Source organism: Stenella coeruleoalba (assembly GCF_951394435.1).
Source record: "Stenella coeruleoalba genome assembly, chromosome: 10".
NCBI lineage: Eukaryota > Metazoa > Chordata > Mammalia > Artiodactyla > Delphinidae > Stenella > Stenella coeruleoalba.
The window spans coordinates 1,808,013-1,827,903 of record NC_137156.1 but is presented as its reverse complement, the minus strand read 5'-3'; the positions used below and the strand labels follow the sequence as shown (position 1 = coordinate 1,827,903).

The 19,891-nt window shown below is 46.0% G+C and overlaps 1 protein-coding gene across 1 annotated transcript; it reads left to right on the top strand.

Moving 5' to 3' along the window:
* Positions 1 to 1,356: 1,356 nt before the first annotated feature.
* Positions 1,357 to 18,698, top strand: MYLK4 (myosin light chain kinase family member 4; the record flags this gene model as incomplete). The annotated part of the gene is made up of 9 exons (XM_079933197.1): positions 1,357 to 1,459; positions 5,007 to 5,112; positions 9,066 to 9,159; positions 9,233 to 9,342; positions 10,235 to 10,376; positions 14,093 to 14,163; positions 14,937 to 15,065; positions 15,704 to 15,856; positions 18,542 to 18,698. Coding segments are annotated over 9 exons (1,053 nt in total), but the record flags the coding sequence as incomplete, so codon positions are not given.
* Positions 18,699 to 19,891: the final 1,193 nt, after the last annotated feature.

Here is a 19,891-nt window from a genome sequence, read left to right as displayed (position 1 = left end):
TTTAAGAAGGGCTTCCCTGGTGGCGCAGTGGTTGAGAGTCTGCCTGCCGATGCAGGGGACGCGGGTTCGTGCCCCGGTCTGGGAGGATCCTGCGTGCCACAGAGCGGCTGGGCCCGTGAGCCGTGGCCGCTGAGCCTGCGCATCCGGAGCCTGTGCTCCGCGACGGGAGAGATCACAACAGTGAGAGGCCTGTGTACCGCAAAAGAAAAAAAGAAAGAAAGAAAGAAAAAAAATGTTTAAGAAAATGTTGCAAGCTATACTGGGGTGGGAGTATGTGCTGATTGCTGTGCAAGTATAGAGCAGGGAAACTAAAGGACATTTTCCTGCCCTTTCACTTAAAAGAGAAAGTTCCAAACTCCTGGGCCCTAATCTCTAGTTTTGGTTTTCTGCAGAGTTACTAAACATGCCTCTGTGTTTGAAGGTCCTTATCTGAAAAATGGAAAGGCTCTGAACCTATGGGACTGCCCTTCGGATTGTCTAAAAGCACATTTATAATTTGTCTGGATATCTATGACCTGCACTTACGTGGTGTTTCATGCTTGCAAGTCACCCTCAGGCAAATTTTACTCTCTTTCCAAAGAAAAAAAGACTGATTCTTTGGACATCCGTACAATTTCATTAACTTATAACGTATAACTTCAGAACTTATGATAATTTGGGTGGATTTATGTGGTATTTGAAAAGGGTTTGCTTAGCTAATTCAGAGAAACCAGGACTGTGAAAAGAATGTTTATCTCCTTAGAAAGGGGCCATCTGTTCTAAGCAATGTAGAAGCCCCTTTTATAAAAGCTTACTTTACTCTCCTACTTTCTGGTTTACAAAACCCACTGACATATAGCCTCTCATTTTTATTTGATTTATATGTGAACTATATCAAGACAATGCAAACAGAGGTCAAGGGTGACGATCGCGTTACAATATCCTTTATCTATCCATGAAGATGGGCCTTCTTCCACAAACAATGCCAGAGTTTTACAAAATTTCTTTGAAAATAGTGAGGTCATTTGCTTTCAAATACTCTAGTCTGTACAGGGCTTCATTAATGCAGACTGTTCTGCCCTCTAAATTACTATTTATTTTGGTAGTTTTTTCTGTGTTTGAATTGTGTAATATAATGGTTCTCAATATGGGGTGAGTTTGCCCACCGGAGACATTTAGCAATTTCTGGAGGCATTTTTTTGGCTATTACACCTGGGTGGGGGAGAGTACTGTGGGCTTCGGGTGGGCAGAGGCCAGAGATGTTGCTAAACATCCTATAATCCTTGTGACATTCCCCATAACAAGGAATTCTCCAGCCCCAAGTGTCAGAAGTGCTGAGGTCGAGAGAGCCTGGTGTGATGTGTAACCCACATTACTCATTACTCAATCGTGTGCCCACAGGCTAAGGAGCAGGTGTGCTCACACCCTGGCCTGAAGGAAGCAGCACCAGACAAAGGCAAAAGGACGGCACCTCCCACAGGTAACCTTTCTATAAGACTAGATATTTGTGGGTCAAGCTCTGTTATACAAGTCGCGAGGTTGTTCTTGTTCGGAGGAAGTTACGTGTTTGTGATGCCCTGTGTCGGGTGAAGTGCCGTTTGAATACCTGCTTTGGGTCCTACTAGTTACAAACTAGAAATTCTTTGGAGGCCCAGCTGTCAGTCCACTGGTCACGTTTTCTCCTACTTGCTTCCCCAAAGCTTTTATCTGCCAATAAAGAGAAGCCTGTATAGAGATGCCATTCTGTGAAGCCAAAATTACACCGATCACATGCGTCCTCCATTAAAACACTGTGTCCTATGGTGGCTTTTAGAGAGATCTTCCCCGAAGAACAATCTGAGAAAGAAACATTTAATAAAGCTCAACACGAAATAGGCTTAGAAGGCCCCTGCCTCTAGTTCAGAGAAGTTTCACCGCATTTCATACAGAAAGACCACAGGATGAAATAGAAGATTTTGCTGTAAGAAATTCCACAGAGCCAAGAGAAAGTGAAGACGGGAGAGACATTTCATGCCCAGAGAGACTGAGCTGACAAGAAAATAATAGCTCTGGGGATGATAAGCAAGGCTCTGCAGATAAAAATGAATGGCCAGTGTTCAAAGAAGAGAAAATGGGCTTCGTTCTAAGGAAAAGCCTGGTGACCGAGAAGCTAAGGAAAAAGGAGAATCCGAAATTCCAGATGAAACGGGGCTGGACAAGAGTTCAAATAAAGAGCAGTGTGTTCATAGAACTAACAGTGGTCAATCCTATGAAAGGTAGGGTTTACAGCATTTGCTTCCACAGCTGACGTTTTCTGCAGATCCATGTGCCGTTGCAATTTGAGTCCATATCGAAGGATAACTGAAGTGACTCTGCTTTAAAGCAGGGGTTTAGAAGCCACTTTCCCAGCTGTGTGGAGTTTTCTTGGCCACGTTTTCTTGCTGTTATTTTTTCTTCTTGCCTGTGACATTTTCAGGCATTTTATTGTTTTCTAAGTCTTCTACCAAATGATAGCTGGATATAATGATTAGTAGTAATCACATCCGGTACTTTTAAAATATCAAGTAAAATTTCCTATTTTTAGCAGTATAGAGCACATCCTTCCTAAGATCGATAACTGAGCAATGATCAGATTGATCAGATGTATAAATTGGCTGCTTCCCAAATATTGTGAGGATTGAGTACACAGTAGGTCATTGAATGATTCTTCCTCAACCGTGAAGTTTCACATATAAATTCAGGCAATTATGTGGCCAACTCAAATGAATTACTCTACGTTACGATGAGCCACAGAGTGTCTGGAACAAAGACCATCCCAGTTCAAACATCTGTGGTATTTTTTAGGGATTTAAGACATAACTCTTATTTCTTTTTTCTTTTTTTTCTTTTTTTGGCTGCCCCGCGCAGTTTGTGGAATCTTAGTTCCCTGACCAGGGATTGAACCCAGGCCCTCAGCAGTGAGAGCTCGGAGTCCTAACAACTGGAGCACCAGGGAATTCCCCTTATTTCATTCTTAACTAATGTATTTTGGAAACTAATTGTAGAGAAGTCTAAGTTTCCAAGAATTAAATGTAACACTAATGTTTACTAAGAAAGTCCACCACTGCAGAGATGTTTTTAGTAAGGTCTGGAGCTGTTGGGAAACTTGTTAGGTCAGTTCTTTCACCAGTAAAGGCTGACTCTCTGCTGTTACCACTCAGAGACCACTGCTCCTTTCATTCTGCTTTAACGTGGTCACTTCTATCGTCTTTAAAGAAAGGAAGTGAAAAATGGAGATCAGACTAGTTAGGCAGTCATGAAATGACTGCCTTTGTAAAGGGTCAGTGGACTAACGTGGGGTCGTGAGGTTGTTAGGAGGGTCCCCGGGATGCTGGTCATCTCCGCCTGTAACCGTGCTGCTTGGGATGACGGGGATGCATCCTGCTTCATCTCACCCCGAACACCGACATCGCCAACTCTCCATCGCGAAGCTTACCTCCCTTCAACAAAGCATCATCTTGAGGATGCTTTAGTGCTCAGAAACTTGGCCATCTGGAAGTTTTCTCCCGGAAACTTTGAGAGCTGTGGCTGGATTTTATATTCCAGGTAAAATAATGGCAGCAGAAAAGCCATTTTCACATCACGAACCACAGGAAAGTCAGCGACAGGACCTGTTTTGCAGAACTCCCATCCAACAGAGCCCTCGGGCAGCAGTAAGCGGAGAGGGGCAGAGGTGAGCTTGGTCCAGGAGGAGAACAAGAAGAGCAGAATAGATGCGGCAGGTGCAGGTGACAGATGCACATGGAGGACACAGGAAGCCAGAGGCGCCGGGGGGACCAACAAGACAAAGTCCTGGGGTTCCCTGGAGCAAAGACCCCCAGGCAGCAAGATCTGGTGGCCCCCCTGGGTAGGAAACGGCTTTTCTTCCAGCCCTTTAAAGCTCCTTAACCTTTCCAGCAAACATTTCTGACTACATTTCACTTAGCCTAACAGCCTGGAGGAGACATCATGCCACATTGATGGCATTTGTGTTCATAACTCAATCACTTTTGGGTTTTTTTTGGTCTGAAGAGACGAATGCCACCAAGAGAATTCTTTCATACCTTCTTCACTTTTCAGCACATTTATGGTGTGAAGGGAGAACGTCCCCATCAAATCAGCTGCCCAGAGATTTATATTATCTGAATCTTAAAAAATATGAACACTTGGCAAAGTACCTAGCTCAAGATAAGTGCTCAAGAATTACATTTTGAATAAATGTAAATTTTTGAAAGCGAAGTTATTATCTACTCACTTCCCTTCGTACCCTTTGTATGCACGTAAGAAGCTGCACGCAGTAGATGTTTAAGTAATGAATAAATGGGGAAATGAATAGGTTCACGGCAAGTAACCGTGGAAAAGTAAAAAGGATACTGGAGGAATATTAGTGAGTAACGATGTATTTTAGAGTTGAGGTGGACTGGAGGTTAGATGCTTAGGCTGGAAGGTAGAAGGCGGGAGAAATTTGAGAGCTGTACAATATATACTTCGCCAGTTTTACTGGGTGTTGGATTTCAGCCAGGAAAAATGCACCTTTGCGCCTTAAATGTGTCTTGAATACTGGCTAAAATATTTTGGAAAGTCATATATAGTAATATCAAACCTTTCAATGACATGAAGAAATTTTTCATCTTTTTCTTCTGCCTTAAAGAAAATAATGGGCTTTACCAGTGGTGCTTTTAAAAAAAATGGGTCAGTTTCTGGGGTTTATGTTCAGATATCTCCAGTTTGAAAGTACCACCTGTTTGGACTGTACGGGGCTTGGAGATTTGCAGTTGTTTGACGTTTCTGAAAGCTGCCCTGAGGGAGATAGGTGCCACGGTGCAGAGGCCCTGACACCCTTTCTCAAAGGTGTTGCGCGTCACCTTCATGAGCCGTGTATCCTAACACGAAATGAAAACTTACATTCCCTGGATCATTAGAAATCAAACAGGTGGCCACTGTGTTTTCTTATTAAATGAGCACATTTGCACTCAGGCCCAGGCTTGGCCCTCGGGCCGCTTCTCACGCGGCCCTTCTCTCACCTCCAGACGAGGCCTGGGCACCACCTGCGCCGTTTGATCACCGCGTCGTGACAGCCAAGCAGGCCGCGGTCAACAGCTTCTACACCGTGAGCAGAACCGAAATCCTAGGAGGGTGAGTAATGCTCACAGCTTCAACACTCTCGCGACAAAAGAGGAAAGAAGAGCGCTTTCAAAGAGACAGGTCTTTTCTGTTGTTTTAATTCTTATAAGTGTTTTTATTTTTATTATTTATTTTTATTATTTTATTTTTATTATTTTAGCTTTCGTACTGCTTCTTCATGTTTTTAAATTTTTATTTTATATTGGAGTATAGTTAATTGATAACGTTGTGTTAGTTTCAGGCGTACAGTATAGTGATTCAGTTATACATATACATGTATCTATTCTTTTTCAGATTCTTTTCCATTATAGGTTATTACAGAATATTGAGTAGAGTTCCCTGGGCTATACAGTGGGTCCTTGTTGTTTATCTATTTTATATATAGTAATGTGTACATGTTAATCCCAAACTCCTAATTTATCCTGCCACCTGCCCCGCCTTTCCCCTTTGGTAACCATAAGTTTGTTTTCTTTATCTGTGGGTCTGTTTCTGTTTTGTAAATAAGTTCGCTTGTATCAATTTTTTAGATTCCACATAGAAATGATATCATATGATAATTTGTCTTTGTCTGACTTGCTGCACTTAGTACGACAGTCTCTAGGTCCACCCATGTTGCCACAAATGACATTATTTCATTCTTTTTTGTGGCTGAGTAGTATCCTATTGTATATATGTACCACATCTTCCTCATCCATCTGTTGATGGACATTTAGGTTGCTTCCATGTCTTGGCTATTGTAAATAGTGCTGCTATGAACAAAGAGATGGATCTTGAGAATTTCATAAGTGTTTGCCAGTCTCAACCAGAGAACCGGAAACATCATAAGCGAACATTTTAAGAGATGAGAGATGTTAACCATTTCCGAAAATCATCACTGATGCCGGAGAGGTTGATGTGGTGACTACCCTCCGCATTTAACATCTGCTTCACTTCCTGTGCTGTCGTGTCTGGAGTGAGTCCTCAGAAGGTTTAGAAGCTTGAAAACCGAGGAACAGAATGTAGAAATGAGCGAACACTGTATTTCTCATGGCACGTGTTTGTCATTGTTGGTTTCCGTTTACGCTGTTACCGTATGAATTACTATTATTACTGTATTTCAGTCGGTTACTTGCCTCCCAGAAGGACTTATTGGCAGGACATCCACATCTCCCTGAAGTAGGAAGAGTCAAGTCTATCGGGGGCGGGTCGGTCACTGGGGGAAGTTCCTTCTTCTTCTACCTCAGTCACAATAATCCCCCTGCGAGATCTTGGAACTTAAGGCTTAAATTATTCAGTTGACTCCCATCAGCATATCTATGTAAAATAGGAAGAGGAAAGCAGAACATTTATACAAATATATAGAAATTTACTTACCAACACAGGGAAAACACGCATGGCTACTACAGAGCGCGTTCCCGCCTATGGTCCTGGGGGTGAGGTTGATTTTGCAAAGCCCCTCCCCCCCTTCCAATCCCATTTACCTTTTGCCCTTTGTCACGCGGACACACATGAACTTCCTCCTCCTCCGCTGGCCAGCTGATCCATTGTGGCGAAGGCCCCTCAGGCCTGTGAGGATGGGCTGAGGGGGAAAGGGGTACTTGGGTGGCGAGCCAGCGACTGTTTCTCTAAAGGAGAGAAGTTATTTGCAGAAGCGGCACCAGGGTTTGCGCGTGCTTCTGATCGAGGTTTGTCAGTGACTCTTAGAGTTTCCTTCCTGCCCCTTTGGGCAGCGTTGACTCTTCTTTGTCATCCTGCAGGCAGGACCAGCTGCCCATCACCCCCTGTTCTGGGCTCAGTAAGTAAGTTAGAGGAACACAGTCAGATGTGTATGTTTGCCTCAAAACACGAAGAGGTCATCAGCAGGTGGCCCTCCTTCTCAGTAGTAGGAGAGTCAACACGCAGCAAATTCTCCTGCACTCTGGGCAGAGCTATTGCACCATGGCAAGGATCCCTGGACCCTGCATGCGGTGTCAGGCCCCTGAATTTTCCTGGGGTTCATCTCCCCCGTGGCCTGTAGGGGGATTAGAGTCCCTGCTCACCCTGTTCAGTTAGCATGACGTTATCAGCCTGGTGGACCAGCAGGGACCCTGTGAGGTCACCTCATCACTCAAAGCTTTGCAGAATAAACCAGGCCAGAGAGACAGACGGGGTGGCCCTAAAGCAAAACAGCGACGAGGCACCACTGCTGGGCCAGGCCGTTCTGGGGGCCGTTGCTAATTAAGAAGCAAGCCTTTTCCTAATGAACAGCCACATCGGAAGCGCCTGGGGCTGTAGGTTCTTGAGCTCCAGGAAAGAGACCACGCCTGGGCCGGTGGGCGGGATGGAAGTCGTGCTCAGCTGTGCTTACGGACCCGCCTGCTTCTGCTCAGGGAGCGTGGCTGAGTCGGGGGGATGTGGTGCCCTCGCCTCCACTCCCACCCCTTCACTGTTGCAGCAGCCCTCTCCTCTGCTGTGGGCTTCTGGCCACGACGTTGGGGAGCTCTCCTTCCACTCCTGCATGCGGCCAGCGCGACACAGGCAGGCACGTGGGTTCCAGTTATTTCACTAAATCAGGCATCACGGCAAGCAAGTCAGATCTGAAGATTGTTCCTGAGTGTGCCCTTTGGTGTGTGAGGATATTTGAAAGAAGCTGTCTTAAGAAGTATATTTAGGACTTCCCTGCTGATGCAGTGGTTAAGAATCCACCTGCCAATGCAGGGGACACAGGTTCGAGCCCTGGTCCGGGAAGACCCACATGCTGCGGAGCAACGAAGCCCGTGTGCCGCAACAACTGAGCCTGCGCTCTAGAGCCCACGAGCCAGAACTACTGAAGCCCACACGCCTAGAGCCCGTGCTCCGCAACGAGAGAAGCCACCGCAGTGAGGAGCCTGCTCGCCACAACTAGAGAAAGCCCGCACGCAGCAACAAGGACCCAATAGATCCGAAATTAAATAAAATAAAAATAAATAAATTTATTAAAAAAAGAAGGATATTTAAATTTATATCCAAGCTAAACTGTCAAAAAATCTCACAGGTGATTATGTAATACGTATTTTGATTAAATGTGTCTATATGCAATTTTGTTATTACTTCTTACTTATTTATATGCAGTTTCCAAAAGTAATCTGGTATGCCTCACCTACAGCCTGTATCACTCATATGCTTACGAAGCCTAGCTTGTTACATTCCTATGTATTCAGAAAGATTCTATTGTTTCTGTGACGGAAGTTCTCAAATTTTCGGGTTCATATGAACCACCCAAGGGGCGTCATGAAAGTGCAGCTTCTGGGGCCTCCCCCAGCCTTCCTGTATCAGTAGGGCTGGGGTAGGGCTGGGACATCGCCCCCCAGGGAATTCTGATGCCAGTGGCCTGTATCAGAACTTGACGTGTTCTAGGAGATATTTTTAAAAATTAATTAATTAATTAATTTTTCTCTGCGTTGGGTCTTCGTTGCTGTGCGCAGGCTTTCTCTAGTTGCAGTGAGCGGGGCTCCTCGTTGCGGTGGCTTCGCTTGTTGCGAGCATGGGCTCTAGGTGCTTCAGTAGTTGTGGCTCACGGGCTTATTGCTCCACGGTATGTGGGATCCTCCCGGACCAGAGCTCGAACCCGTCTCCGCTGCATTAGCAAGTGGATTTTTTATTTATTTATTTTTGCGGTACGCGGGCCTCTCACTGCTGTGGCCTCTCCCACCCCGGAGCACAGGCTCCGGACGCGCAGGCTCAGCGGCCATGGCTCACGGGCCCAGCCGCTCCGCGGCATGTGGGATCTTCCCGGACCGGGGCACGAACCCACGTCCCCTGCATCGGCAGGCGGACTCTCAACCACTGCGCCACCAGGGAAGCCCCTGTTCTAGGAGATATTGGCTACAGCACGTGCATAACAGGCTTGCTCATTCAAAGTCAAAAAGAGGGGTGCCGGGCAGCTGTATCGTCCACTGGGCAGTGACTGGAGCAGGGCCCTGGTGGGGACAGACCCTCATGCTGGGCCTCGTCCTCTTCTCTGGCAGGGGGCGCTTTGGCCAGGTTCACAAGTGTGAGGAGAAAGCCACAGGTCTGAAGCTGGCGGCCAAGATCATCAAGACCAGAGGCATGAAGGACAAGGTGAGGGCTGTGCGGTGTGGACCCCACCTGGCCGTTGTCCTCACGGCGCTAAACCAGCCCTTCCCTCTCCCAGGATGAAGTGAAGAACGAGATCAACGTCATGAACCAGCTGGACCACGTGAACCTCGTTCAGCTCTACGACGCCTTCGAGTCTAAGAACGACATCGTCCTGGTCATGGAGTAGTATGTCCCCCGCCGCTGCCCCAAACCTACCCACACAGCCAGGGCCCCTTTATATGCGGCTGCGGCTCTGTCCGCCTCGGAGCTGCTGGACCGTGCTGGGGCGCCCTGGTTCTGACTTGCATGTGTCAGAATCGCATCCACTTCGGGAAGGAAATTACTCGGGAACTGACGCCTCCATGTGAGATTTTGTTGATAAGTAGCAGGACGACAACAGAGGTTTAGCTTTATTTCCAGGCTGTGCTGTCAAAACGCCGGCTTAACTCTTGTTCTGGGTAACCTGGCGGAAAGTGATTCTTGAACTGCATCTCACCTTTGACCTAACTGCTAATACAAAGTTCATGTCACACTCTTACAAGTAGGGCTAAGAAGTTTCTGTTTCAAATTACTGTCATAAAAACGTAGTAAGTGTTTAGTTAGACAGTGAGTCATTCTGACACTGAATCGGTGTTTGTGATTCACATCATTTCCCCACCCCAGCCCCCGTTTGGGGTTTTGTTTATCACTGTGCAATGGGGATTTTGGATAATAAAATATCCAGCATCAGCCACATAGAAGCATTTTATCATCAGTGAAATTAGTCTAACCTTCCCGTGGTATTTGGAATCCCTCTCCCTGCCTTCTTAGCATCCTCTTCATCCTCCGTATATGTTAGGAAACAGCAGAGATGGGCCCATCCCAGAGCTGTAGCCACTGGATGAGAGGGCTTTGAGACTTTCCATCTGTGAAAGTGATGGTGGCTCAAATAAGGGCCTTCAACGTAAGAGGCATCTCACTGAGAAGGTAGAGACATAGCTGCCCACACACCTGTTGGAAGAGTCAGAGAGACTCAGACACGAGAAACACATGCTCATCAAGAGGTCGTGACTCAGGACACCCCCCTCTTTCCCTGCAGTGTGGATGGAGGGGAGCTCTTCGACCGCATCGTTGATGACAACTACAATCTGACCGAGCTTGATACCATCCTGTTCATCAGGCAGATATGTGAGGGGGTAAGGCACATGCATCAGATGTACATCCTCCACTTAGACCTGAAGGTAGGGTGTGTTTTGCATCATCTGAAATGTAAACCCTTCCCAAACCCTCCCCTCAGTGAGTGGACTTGGATCAGGGGGCCCTGTTGGGTACTGTACACCAGCTCGGGGGATGGATCCTGTCACTAGGTACATATTCAGGAATTTGAAACTCTGGATTCTTAGCCTCATCTCCCCATTCTCAACTTCTCTCACCTCCTAATATGTGCATGTCTCCATCTGTAGGGAACGGCTATTCAGATTCTTGTAACTTGCCTTTGTTAAAGGAATTCACATGGGAGATGGTTTCCACCACCACCACCCTCATCATCGCCACCACCATCATCACCACCACCATTGCCACCATCACCATCATCATGACCATCACCACCACCATCACCACCATCACCATCACCATCACCAACATCACCACCATCACTACCACCAGCACCATCATGACCACCAGCACCACCACCATCACCATCATTACCACCACCACCACCACGATCATCACCACCACCATCACCATCATCACCACCAATACCACTACCACCACCATCACTACCACCAGCACCATCATGACCACCATCACCACCACCATCACCATCATTACCACCACCACCACCACGATCATCACCACCACCATCACCATCACCACCAATACCACTACCACCACCATCATGACCATCACCACCACCATCATCACCACCACCATCACTACCATCACCATCATGACCATCACCACCACCATCACCATCATCACCACCATCATAACCATCACCATCATCACCACCATCACCACCACCACCACCATCACCATCATCACCATCATCACCACCATCACCACCACCACCACCATCATGACCATCACCATCATCACCACCACCACCATCACCATCACCACCATCATCACCACCACCATCACCACCCCCATCATGACCATCACCACCACCACCATCATCACTACCATCACCATCATCATGACCATCACCACCACCATCACCATCATCACCACCATCACCACCACCATCATGACCATCACCATCATCACCACCACCACCATCACCACCATCATCACCACCACCACCACCATCATGACCATCACCATCATCACCATCACCACCATCACCATCACTACCACCATCACCATCATCACCACCATCACCATCACCATCATCACCACCAACACCACCATCACCACCATCACCATCATCACCACCATCACCACCACCACCACCATCATGACCACCACCATCATGACCATCACCACCACCACCATCACCACCATCATCACCATCACCACCACCATCACAGCATCCGTGTTGCATCCTCTCATTATTAGGATGAGTGGCTGGGAGAATTTTAGCTAACTCAGAATTTCCTGGTTGTAGCCAAACTTTCCAGCTCTCCAAGAATCCCCAACACTCTCCTAAAACCTTTTAGGAAAGTGAGGACTTTAGGGATTGTTTTTCTACAGGCATACTAGAGCACAGAGGAGAAACCTATGGCAGAATGGGATACAGGGCCAGAGGGAGGTGCTAAAAGGGCGAGGGGCAGAAGGGGGTGGGTGGGGCTGGGCAGCACCCTGGGAGCAGTGGAAAGCCTGTGCCAACAGCGGGGAGCCAAGCCTTCTTTCTCCTCTTATTTAATGAGCCTTTCCTTTCGCTCTCTCTCCCATTATGAAGTCCCTAGAATTGGACGGTGCATAGTTACAACCAGGGAAGGACCAATAACTCCGACCAGCTCTAATTTCGTAAAGTGCATCTTCTTGTGTGGCTCAGTCATTTTCTCATTTCCCTGTTTGCACAGCGTGACAGGGAGATAAAATATATATTCTGTATAACATACCATCTACTGCAAGTCATCAGGGATTGCAGAGCTAAATAAATGTAACTTCCTTAAATAGGTTTCCATGGGCCGCTGCTCCTCTAACTTGGCTTCCCTTACTCTCTTGATTTATGTCTTTTGCCTCTCCCATTCACAGGCCAGAAGGAAGTGATATATAAAATGACACAGCCAGAGGTTAAAAATCATTAGCAAAGCCCGTGGCTATGAGCTGGTTTGATAATGCATGTTTTCACAGAGCATTTTCATTGAGGGTAGATATTCTTACACATATCCCTAAAGGGCTTTGACTGGCAACTGAAATGAGGACCTGACCTGTCATAAGTCAAACAACTCCATATGTGGCTTCATATTGTTGATTGAGGACTTGCAACGGGCAATTTTAGCTGTGGCTTGTATGTAAAGATCATAATAAAAGCGACAGCTGGATGAGTCATTAAGGGTCAGGCATCCCTTCCAGAAAGCTCCTTGGAAGGAAAGGGGCCCAAAATATTGAATGCTTGTCACTATGTAGGGGAGATTATAGGTGACTTAAGAATGATCTCCTTTATATATTTTTTGTGTTTTGCAAAACTTATTCAATGAATATGCTTTAATTTCATAATTAGAAAAAAAATGTAACTTTTGAAAGTGCCCTCAGAGCTGTTTCTTTACATTCTGCAAATATTTTACGTCACGGTGCTCCTTGGCAATCGGACAGCTTTATACACGATCGATCAGTTATTTAAGCATGAGGCCAAATCTTCTCGTATAGCACCCACTTTTCCATAAGCCGCCTTTTCTTATAGACTTCTGTTTTAGAGATATTTTAGAAAAAAGGCTTCCAAAGACATTATGCCCGACCAAATGGACTATTGATTATTGGCAAGGTGACACTAGGTCATTTCATGAAGTGTTTCTGAGTTTCTGATCTCATTCTAACCTCTTCTCTACCTAGACGGGCAGGGGAGGGGCAGCCATGATCCCACCTAAAGGATGGGACATGAATCCTGGGGATTTGGCAACTTGGCCAATCTCCCCCTTCCCCCCAGCACTTAGGGAAGAGTTGGGGTTAATTAGAGCTTGAAAGTTTCAGGCACTTCTTTGAAATTTTTATTTCTCTTTTATGGATGACCTGGACTTTAAAACGAATCCCTTATTTTTCCCAGACCTCGGTTTTTCTATCTTAACAAAGGTAGGTACACTTGTAAGACATTCTGTAAACACTGAGCTGTAGTGCTACCTACCTTTCTCCTCGTCACCCTGAGACTGTCCGGTTGGCGGGGCAAAGTCTTTCCAGACTCAGACTCCAAGGGAACACTTAGTCAAGGGTTTTAGACACTGAGACCAAACTCAGCACAGCTCTGGAATTGCTGAGAATGGAGAGTGAACGGGGGTGAGGGAGCCCCTCCTTTCACATATGACTTTCCCACAGACTGAGCGCGAAGGGAACGTCCGGAGGTTAGAGCCGTTCTCGTTACAGTGCATGTTCAGTGTGGCTGGTGGAATGAATCAGGCCATTTCTCCTGGAACTCATAAATCCTCAGGAAAAATATTCCTCCAAGAAGGGGAAATTCATACTTCATAATTTTAGGGGGCAGATGTCAAGGCTGAGACGGCCCCCACCAGTCCGTTTGGAAAGGCCTGAGGCAGGAGGCCTCGGCCTGAACTCAGGCGTGATCGTCGGCGGCAGAGCTGGGGGAGGGACGGGCAGGGCCAGGCGAGCGAGGCAGGGGACCTGCAGCCTTGTCCACCACATAATTAAAGGAGAAAATACCCACGCAGACAAGCCAGCCCCAGAGGGAAAGGCCCGATCTGCTTTTCCCGAGCATCGTTGTATTTTTAGTTGTGGTTCAGGGACAATTTGAGTGAAGGATGGTTGTTTTCATTGCTAATGTGTCTCTTTCTCCTGGCAGCCTGAGAACATCCTGTGTGTGAATCGGGATACTAAACAAATAAAAATTATTGACTTTGGATTGGCCAGAAGGTATGTCAGTTTGGACATAGGTGTATGAACTGAGTTAGGGAGCACGGTGGTGCTCGTTCTTTGCAAAGAAAAATCTGACGTACCCCTTGGTTTCATATCCCCATTTAGAATTAACCAAAGTTACGTTTCAGCTTTACCTTGCTGGCTTCGGAATTTGAACGTTTAGGAGTTTGCACAGAGCACGCAAGAAAAATATGGAATATTAAAACCTAATACAGTGCAGTTATTAAACTTGAAGACATTAATTCAGGATTTGTAAGAGTTTGTCTTAGTCTTTTATATTTGTTCCATGTGTAAAGAGAATATTTACTTAAAAAAATTAATAGTGTGACCAAGATTGCAAAGGGTTCTGGCTCAGACCAGCCTCTTAAGGGAGCAGAGACTCTGCATGGACCTCAGCGCATTAGTGAAAATATTAAATGGTCGTAAATTACCGCATCTTCTTTATTCATTAAAACAGGCTCGTTCAAGCCATCAACATGTCACAGTCTGTATCACTGCTCCTTTTGTTGTGTTCCATAATTTGTGCTCGAAATTATTCCAAGTGGCTTTTCTCACAATTATTTCAGATTATTAAGGCTTTCTAGTGGGAAGCTTCTTTACAAGTTGTGGACACTGTCTCTTCAGTATGGGATTTCCTTTATCGTCTCTTTATTTTAAATTTGCTGTGTGGCTGCAGTTCTTTTGCTCGTTGACCGCCTCCTCTCCACTTCCGTGCTTTTTGACTTTTGACTGACCTTCTCCATTCCTCTGCACTGTCTCCTAAATTTCAGATACAAACCCAGAGAGAAGCTGAAGGTGAACTTCGGAACGCCAGAATTCCTCGCCCCTGAAGTTGTGAACTATGATTTTGTTTCCTTTTCCACGGACATGTGGAGCGTGGGAGTCATCACTTACATGCTGTAAGTGGACCCCCAGCCCCTCTGACGCTTGTTCTCAATCGCCCCGCATATTCTATTTGCTATTTTGAATAAAAACCCTAATTTAGGTCTTTCGAAAATAAATAACTCTGTTCCATAGTCAGATACTTCCTAGGTTCTGTTGACTCCCGTGGGTGAAAGGAATTCCCTGTACATCCCCTGAAAAAGTAAAAGGATGTCTTCTTCATAATCACCCTAACCCTAGGACAACACCTAGTGCCCCCAAAGAAACTAGAAGAACGCAACCGCCCCCAAACTTGTGTCCTGATCCCTGAAATGACTCAGTAGCTTTACTCTTCAGAAGTGACGTTCCTGGCGGTTGCCGTCTGCGGATGTGACAGCACTTTGCTAGCTGTAAAGTGCTTTAAAAAGGCAGTTTTACTCTTCTCTGAGATTCATACCTGAGGGTAGCTGCCGCCTTCATTGTGACCTTGTTTAAGTTAGGAGTTGGGTGGGAGACATAGCGTTTTCTCGATTGCAAAGACATATTATAAAATTATGCTTAATTCTTGGTGATTTGCCTCCTTTCAGTTTTAAAGGACAGAAACAAGAAGGCAACTTATCTGTACAGGGTTTGAAGGTGTTTAAAGACTACTCAACCCGGACTCCGTGTCTTACAGACTCAGCGGTTTGTCCCCCTTCCTGGGAGATAACGACGCCGAGACCCTGAACAACATCCTGGCCTGCAGGTGGGATCTGGAGGATGAAGAATTTCAGGACATCTCGGAGGAGGCCCGGGGGTTCATCTCCAAGCTTCTGATCAAGGAGAAGAGGTGATCACATCCACTCTGTGCTCAGGAAGAAGTAGGGGTAACAGAGAGGCATGCTCCACCAGGGTTGTGAGAACTCATGTCAGAGAACTACCACCCCCTCGGTGACATCTGTGTTGCACCTGCAGAGTCGTAGTTAGAATGAATTTGATGCCCTTGACCCCGTTTCCTGAGATCTGGGACTGCCGTGGTCACGAGGCTTGAATGGGGCTGCAAAAACCCATCCTTCTGCCTTTTCCAACAAGGCAGTTAGGGTCTCTTGCTGGGCCTCTGTGCACTCACCCTCCAAATGAAGGGTTCGGGACAAGTTATTCCCATGATCCCTTTCACATCTACGAGGCATATGTGGCTCCATGCAGGTGAACACTTGACGATCATTTCATTTGAGAGTCTGCTATGGACCAGACTGTGCCAACTGCTTTACAGACATTATCTCTTTAACCCCACACAGCCCCATGGGTGGAAATTATCAATAATATTCTATGCGTGAGACTCCAAGATCGTACGGCTAGCTAAGTGGCAGAACCGACGATCAGCACGAGGCCGTGCACTTAACTGTTATGTATTACGTGGACTTTTACTTTTCTGCCCTGCTAACATCACATAATTCAAACTTCAGTGGACGAAGAGTAGTGATACTGAAATATAGGGGCTTGCATTTTAGAACCATGGGGGTGATGGGGGTCAGGGAACGGCAGGGGTAACGGGTCTGGTGCAGAGCCTGACATACTCCTTCATGCAGCACTTCACTGACTATCTCCAAGCTGCCAGGAAATATGTCTGGGGCTTTGAGAACAGATGCATAAAGCCCAGTCCCTGCCTTTAATTAAGTCATGAGCTAATAGAAGACACGGGTATATTTTAAAAGAGGCAGTGAAATGTGGTTAACATTTATTAAAGATGGAGTATATTGACACGGGCCAGAACTGAGCCTGAAAGGTGAGGAGGGCTTAGCCCGGCTGGCGTGTCAATCGGAGAGCTCTTTAGAGCCAAGAAAGATAAGGAAAGACAGCATCACTGTCTGTATATTGTACCAGCATCGCTGATGATGTAACCGGCATCGCCGTCTGTACATTGCTGAATGCCAGCAGAGAACAGATGCAAAATGTCATCTCCGTCAAATCTTTGGAGGCTGAGAAATCCACGCTTACTGAGAACCTATGTTACACACGTGCTCTTCTGTGTCAGCTGGTTAATCCTCCAGCTGATCCGGTGGCATTGTGGATGCTGTCACAGTTACTTTACAGATGAGGGAGCTGAGGCTCAGAGCAGGGAAGCAGCCGCCCAGCTGGCTCAGGGGCTCCAGCACCCTTGCTCTGCCCACCCTCAGTCTGAGGGCTTCGTTCTTTACCTAAAGAGCAAGAATCGCATGTTTGGGCAGAAAAACAACTGGCTGAGCATTCAAGTCAGTGCATGAATGAAACCAAGGCCAATGGCGACCATTACTATCATAGAATAAATTTCTGGGCTACAGAAGTAAACTTGAAATTGTATTAAATATTTAATTATTAGTACAATGTTATAGTTAACTTTTTAATAGTCGGCTCTTGAAAGTTTGACACTGGAGTGCAGGGATAATTTTTTAGCACTGTCAGCTGTTGGAATGCTTCTGAGGTCCAACATGGAAAATTTATGGTAGTCAACAGACTAACTCTTCCAACTGAAGTTGATGGAGGTCCAGAGTTGTTTTTTTTTAATTATATCTATTCATTTAGGGTCCTACTGGTGATGTTGTCACCAAGTTATCCTTCATCGACTAAAGTAAAGGCTTCTCTCCTCTTCTTCTTTTTAATTGAAGTGTAGTTAATTTATAATGCTGTGTTAGTTTCAAGTATACAGCAAAGTGATTCAGTTATACATATATATTCTTTTTCAGATTCTTTTCCATTACATCCTCTTCTTATACTTAAATATTTGGTGTCTAATGAGGCAATTTTATTGAAGCAATTCTATAGACTGAACTTCATGACGGCTTGAAACTACGTTCTTGATACTGTTTCAGAAGCAGACTTCAGATTATTGCACTCACTCATAATTTTTAAGTTTGAAAGGTTATTTTGTTTAATGTGATAAACATTAGTACACAAGACAGGTTTACAAAGCTTAAAATTATGATATATAATCTTTACGATTCTTCCTCATGTATTTTTTAATTGTATAAACCTTTGTTGGCTCCAGACTTTCTAATATACTCTCTCTCAGTACTTACATCGACGTTCCATCTACTTCTCCATTTATTTGACTCTCAAAACTTAATTCAAACACTAGCAATACATATTATTCAAAAGTTTTGACACATACATTGCTTTTGCAATCATCAAGAATCATAGTAGAATTTTGTCTTATATTAATAAATATATGTTGATTCTTCAACTGACTGATAGAAGTTCAATTTATGAAGCTCAGACATTCCATCAAGAATGGTTACTTCTATCTGAAGATAAATGTTCAGTTATGAACAAGAATTCTGAATTATCTGCCTTGCTTTGTCCTGGACATTCGGCCATCTGGTCTCCCAAAGGCAGTGGTCAGAGCCGAGGTCTCTTTTGCCGTGTTTGGAGCCTGGAACCAGGCCAGCCCTAGACTATCATGTGAGAGAGAGATACATTTCTATCTCGTTCAGAGCCTTGGGTGGAAGGGGAGGATCCAAACGCAGGGGATACACTAACCCCCTGCGTTTCCCTTTAGTTGGAGGATAAGCGCGAGTGAAGCCCTCAAGCACCCTTGGCTGTCGGACCACACGCTCCGCTCCCGGCTCAGCGCGCAGGTAACCGTGGCTCCCGGCTTCCCCTCTTTTCCAGTCGGCTTCAGTCTGCCGACGAGCAGATGCTAGAGGCACCTTAGCCCTGAGTGAAGTTCTTTCTAATTAATTTCTCTTGGGCTTCAAATCTTGTGCTAAAGTGTTAAATTGCTTAAAATGTGTTTATTGAGCAATTTATGTTTCTAATGACTGCTAATTACATTGTTTAGTAGAGCATTATTTTCAGCAGAACTATTTGTTACATTTATTATTTAATTACTGTACCCATTGCACAGTGAATTGTATCACGGTAACTGTGCCCACGCCCGCATATAGCCTAGGGTCTATAAACACGTAAAGCTTTGGCGAACACGTGTTAATGTACATTCAAGGTAAATATGCTCCTTCAAACACAACTCAGAATCCCAGCTTCTGTGCTTACCTGGTTTAGTCTGCTTTGGGTGGCAAAACCCTGCGATATTCAGCTTGGTCAAGAGATGAATACAAGTACTCAAGACTCTTACCAAAGACTAAATGAAGGGGCCCGGGGTGCACGTCCAGAGTAACTGAGCGCTGCCCTGTGGGCAGTTCCTGAATGGAGTCCCCATTGGCTCTCTTTGCCTTAATTACTGTTTACACCCCAACTTCCTCGTCTGCCTCTTCAGCACAGATTCCTTTCCTAAGCTTCAGATCCGAACAGCCACCTGTGCGCTGGGCATTTCCACGCGGATGTTCTCAGCTCTAAACGGAACTCACCCCGCCCCACCCCGCCCTCACCTCATTCTCAACCATCCTCCCAGAGCGGCACCTCCCCCGAATGGCCTCAACTGGACCCCAGAGCATCTCTTTGCTTCCTTCCTCTCCCTCAATCCCCTCATCTCATCTGTAGTTTATTTCCAAGCTTCTATACGTGATTTCCCCCAATTATTTCTGGAATCTGTACAATCCTCTCCGTCTGAGTGGTTATCTTGCCCGGGACGCCTGTCACCTGAATTACTGTCACAGCCCCCTTCAGACCATCTCCATCCAGATTCTGTGGAATACACCAATAACACAGAAGCAGATGTGTAACGTTTAAGTAACTTTGCTGAATACTCAGGGTGGTCAACGGGGCAAGAACACAGGCCGTCAGGCCTCTCTGGGGACGCGGGCCTGGGGTGAGTAGCAGCTGAGACGGCTGCTGTCGTGTCCTGGTGCCGGATGTGCCTGATACACTCTCCTTTCCTCCACCTTTGCTCCCGCGCCCCCTGGGGCTTCGGAATGGAGCTTTTCCACTGACCAGAACCCTGGGATGACTG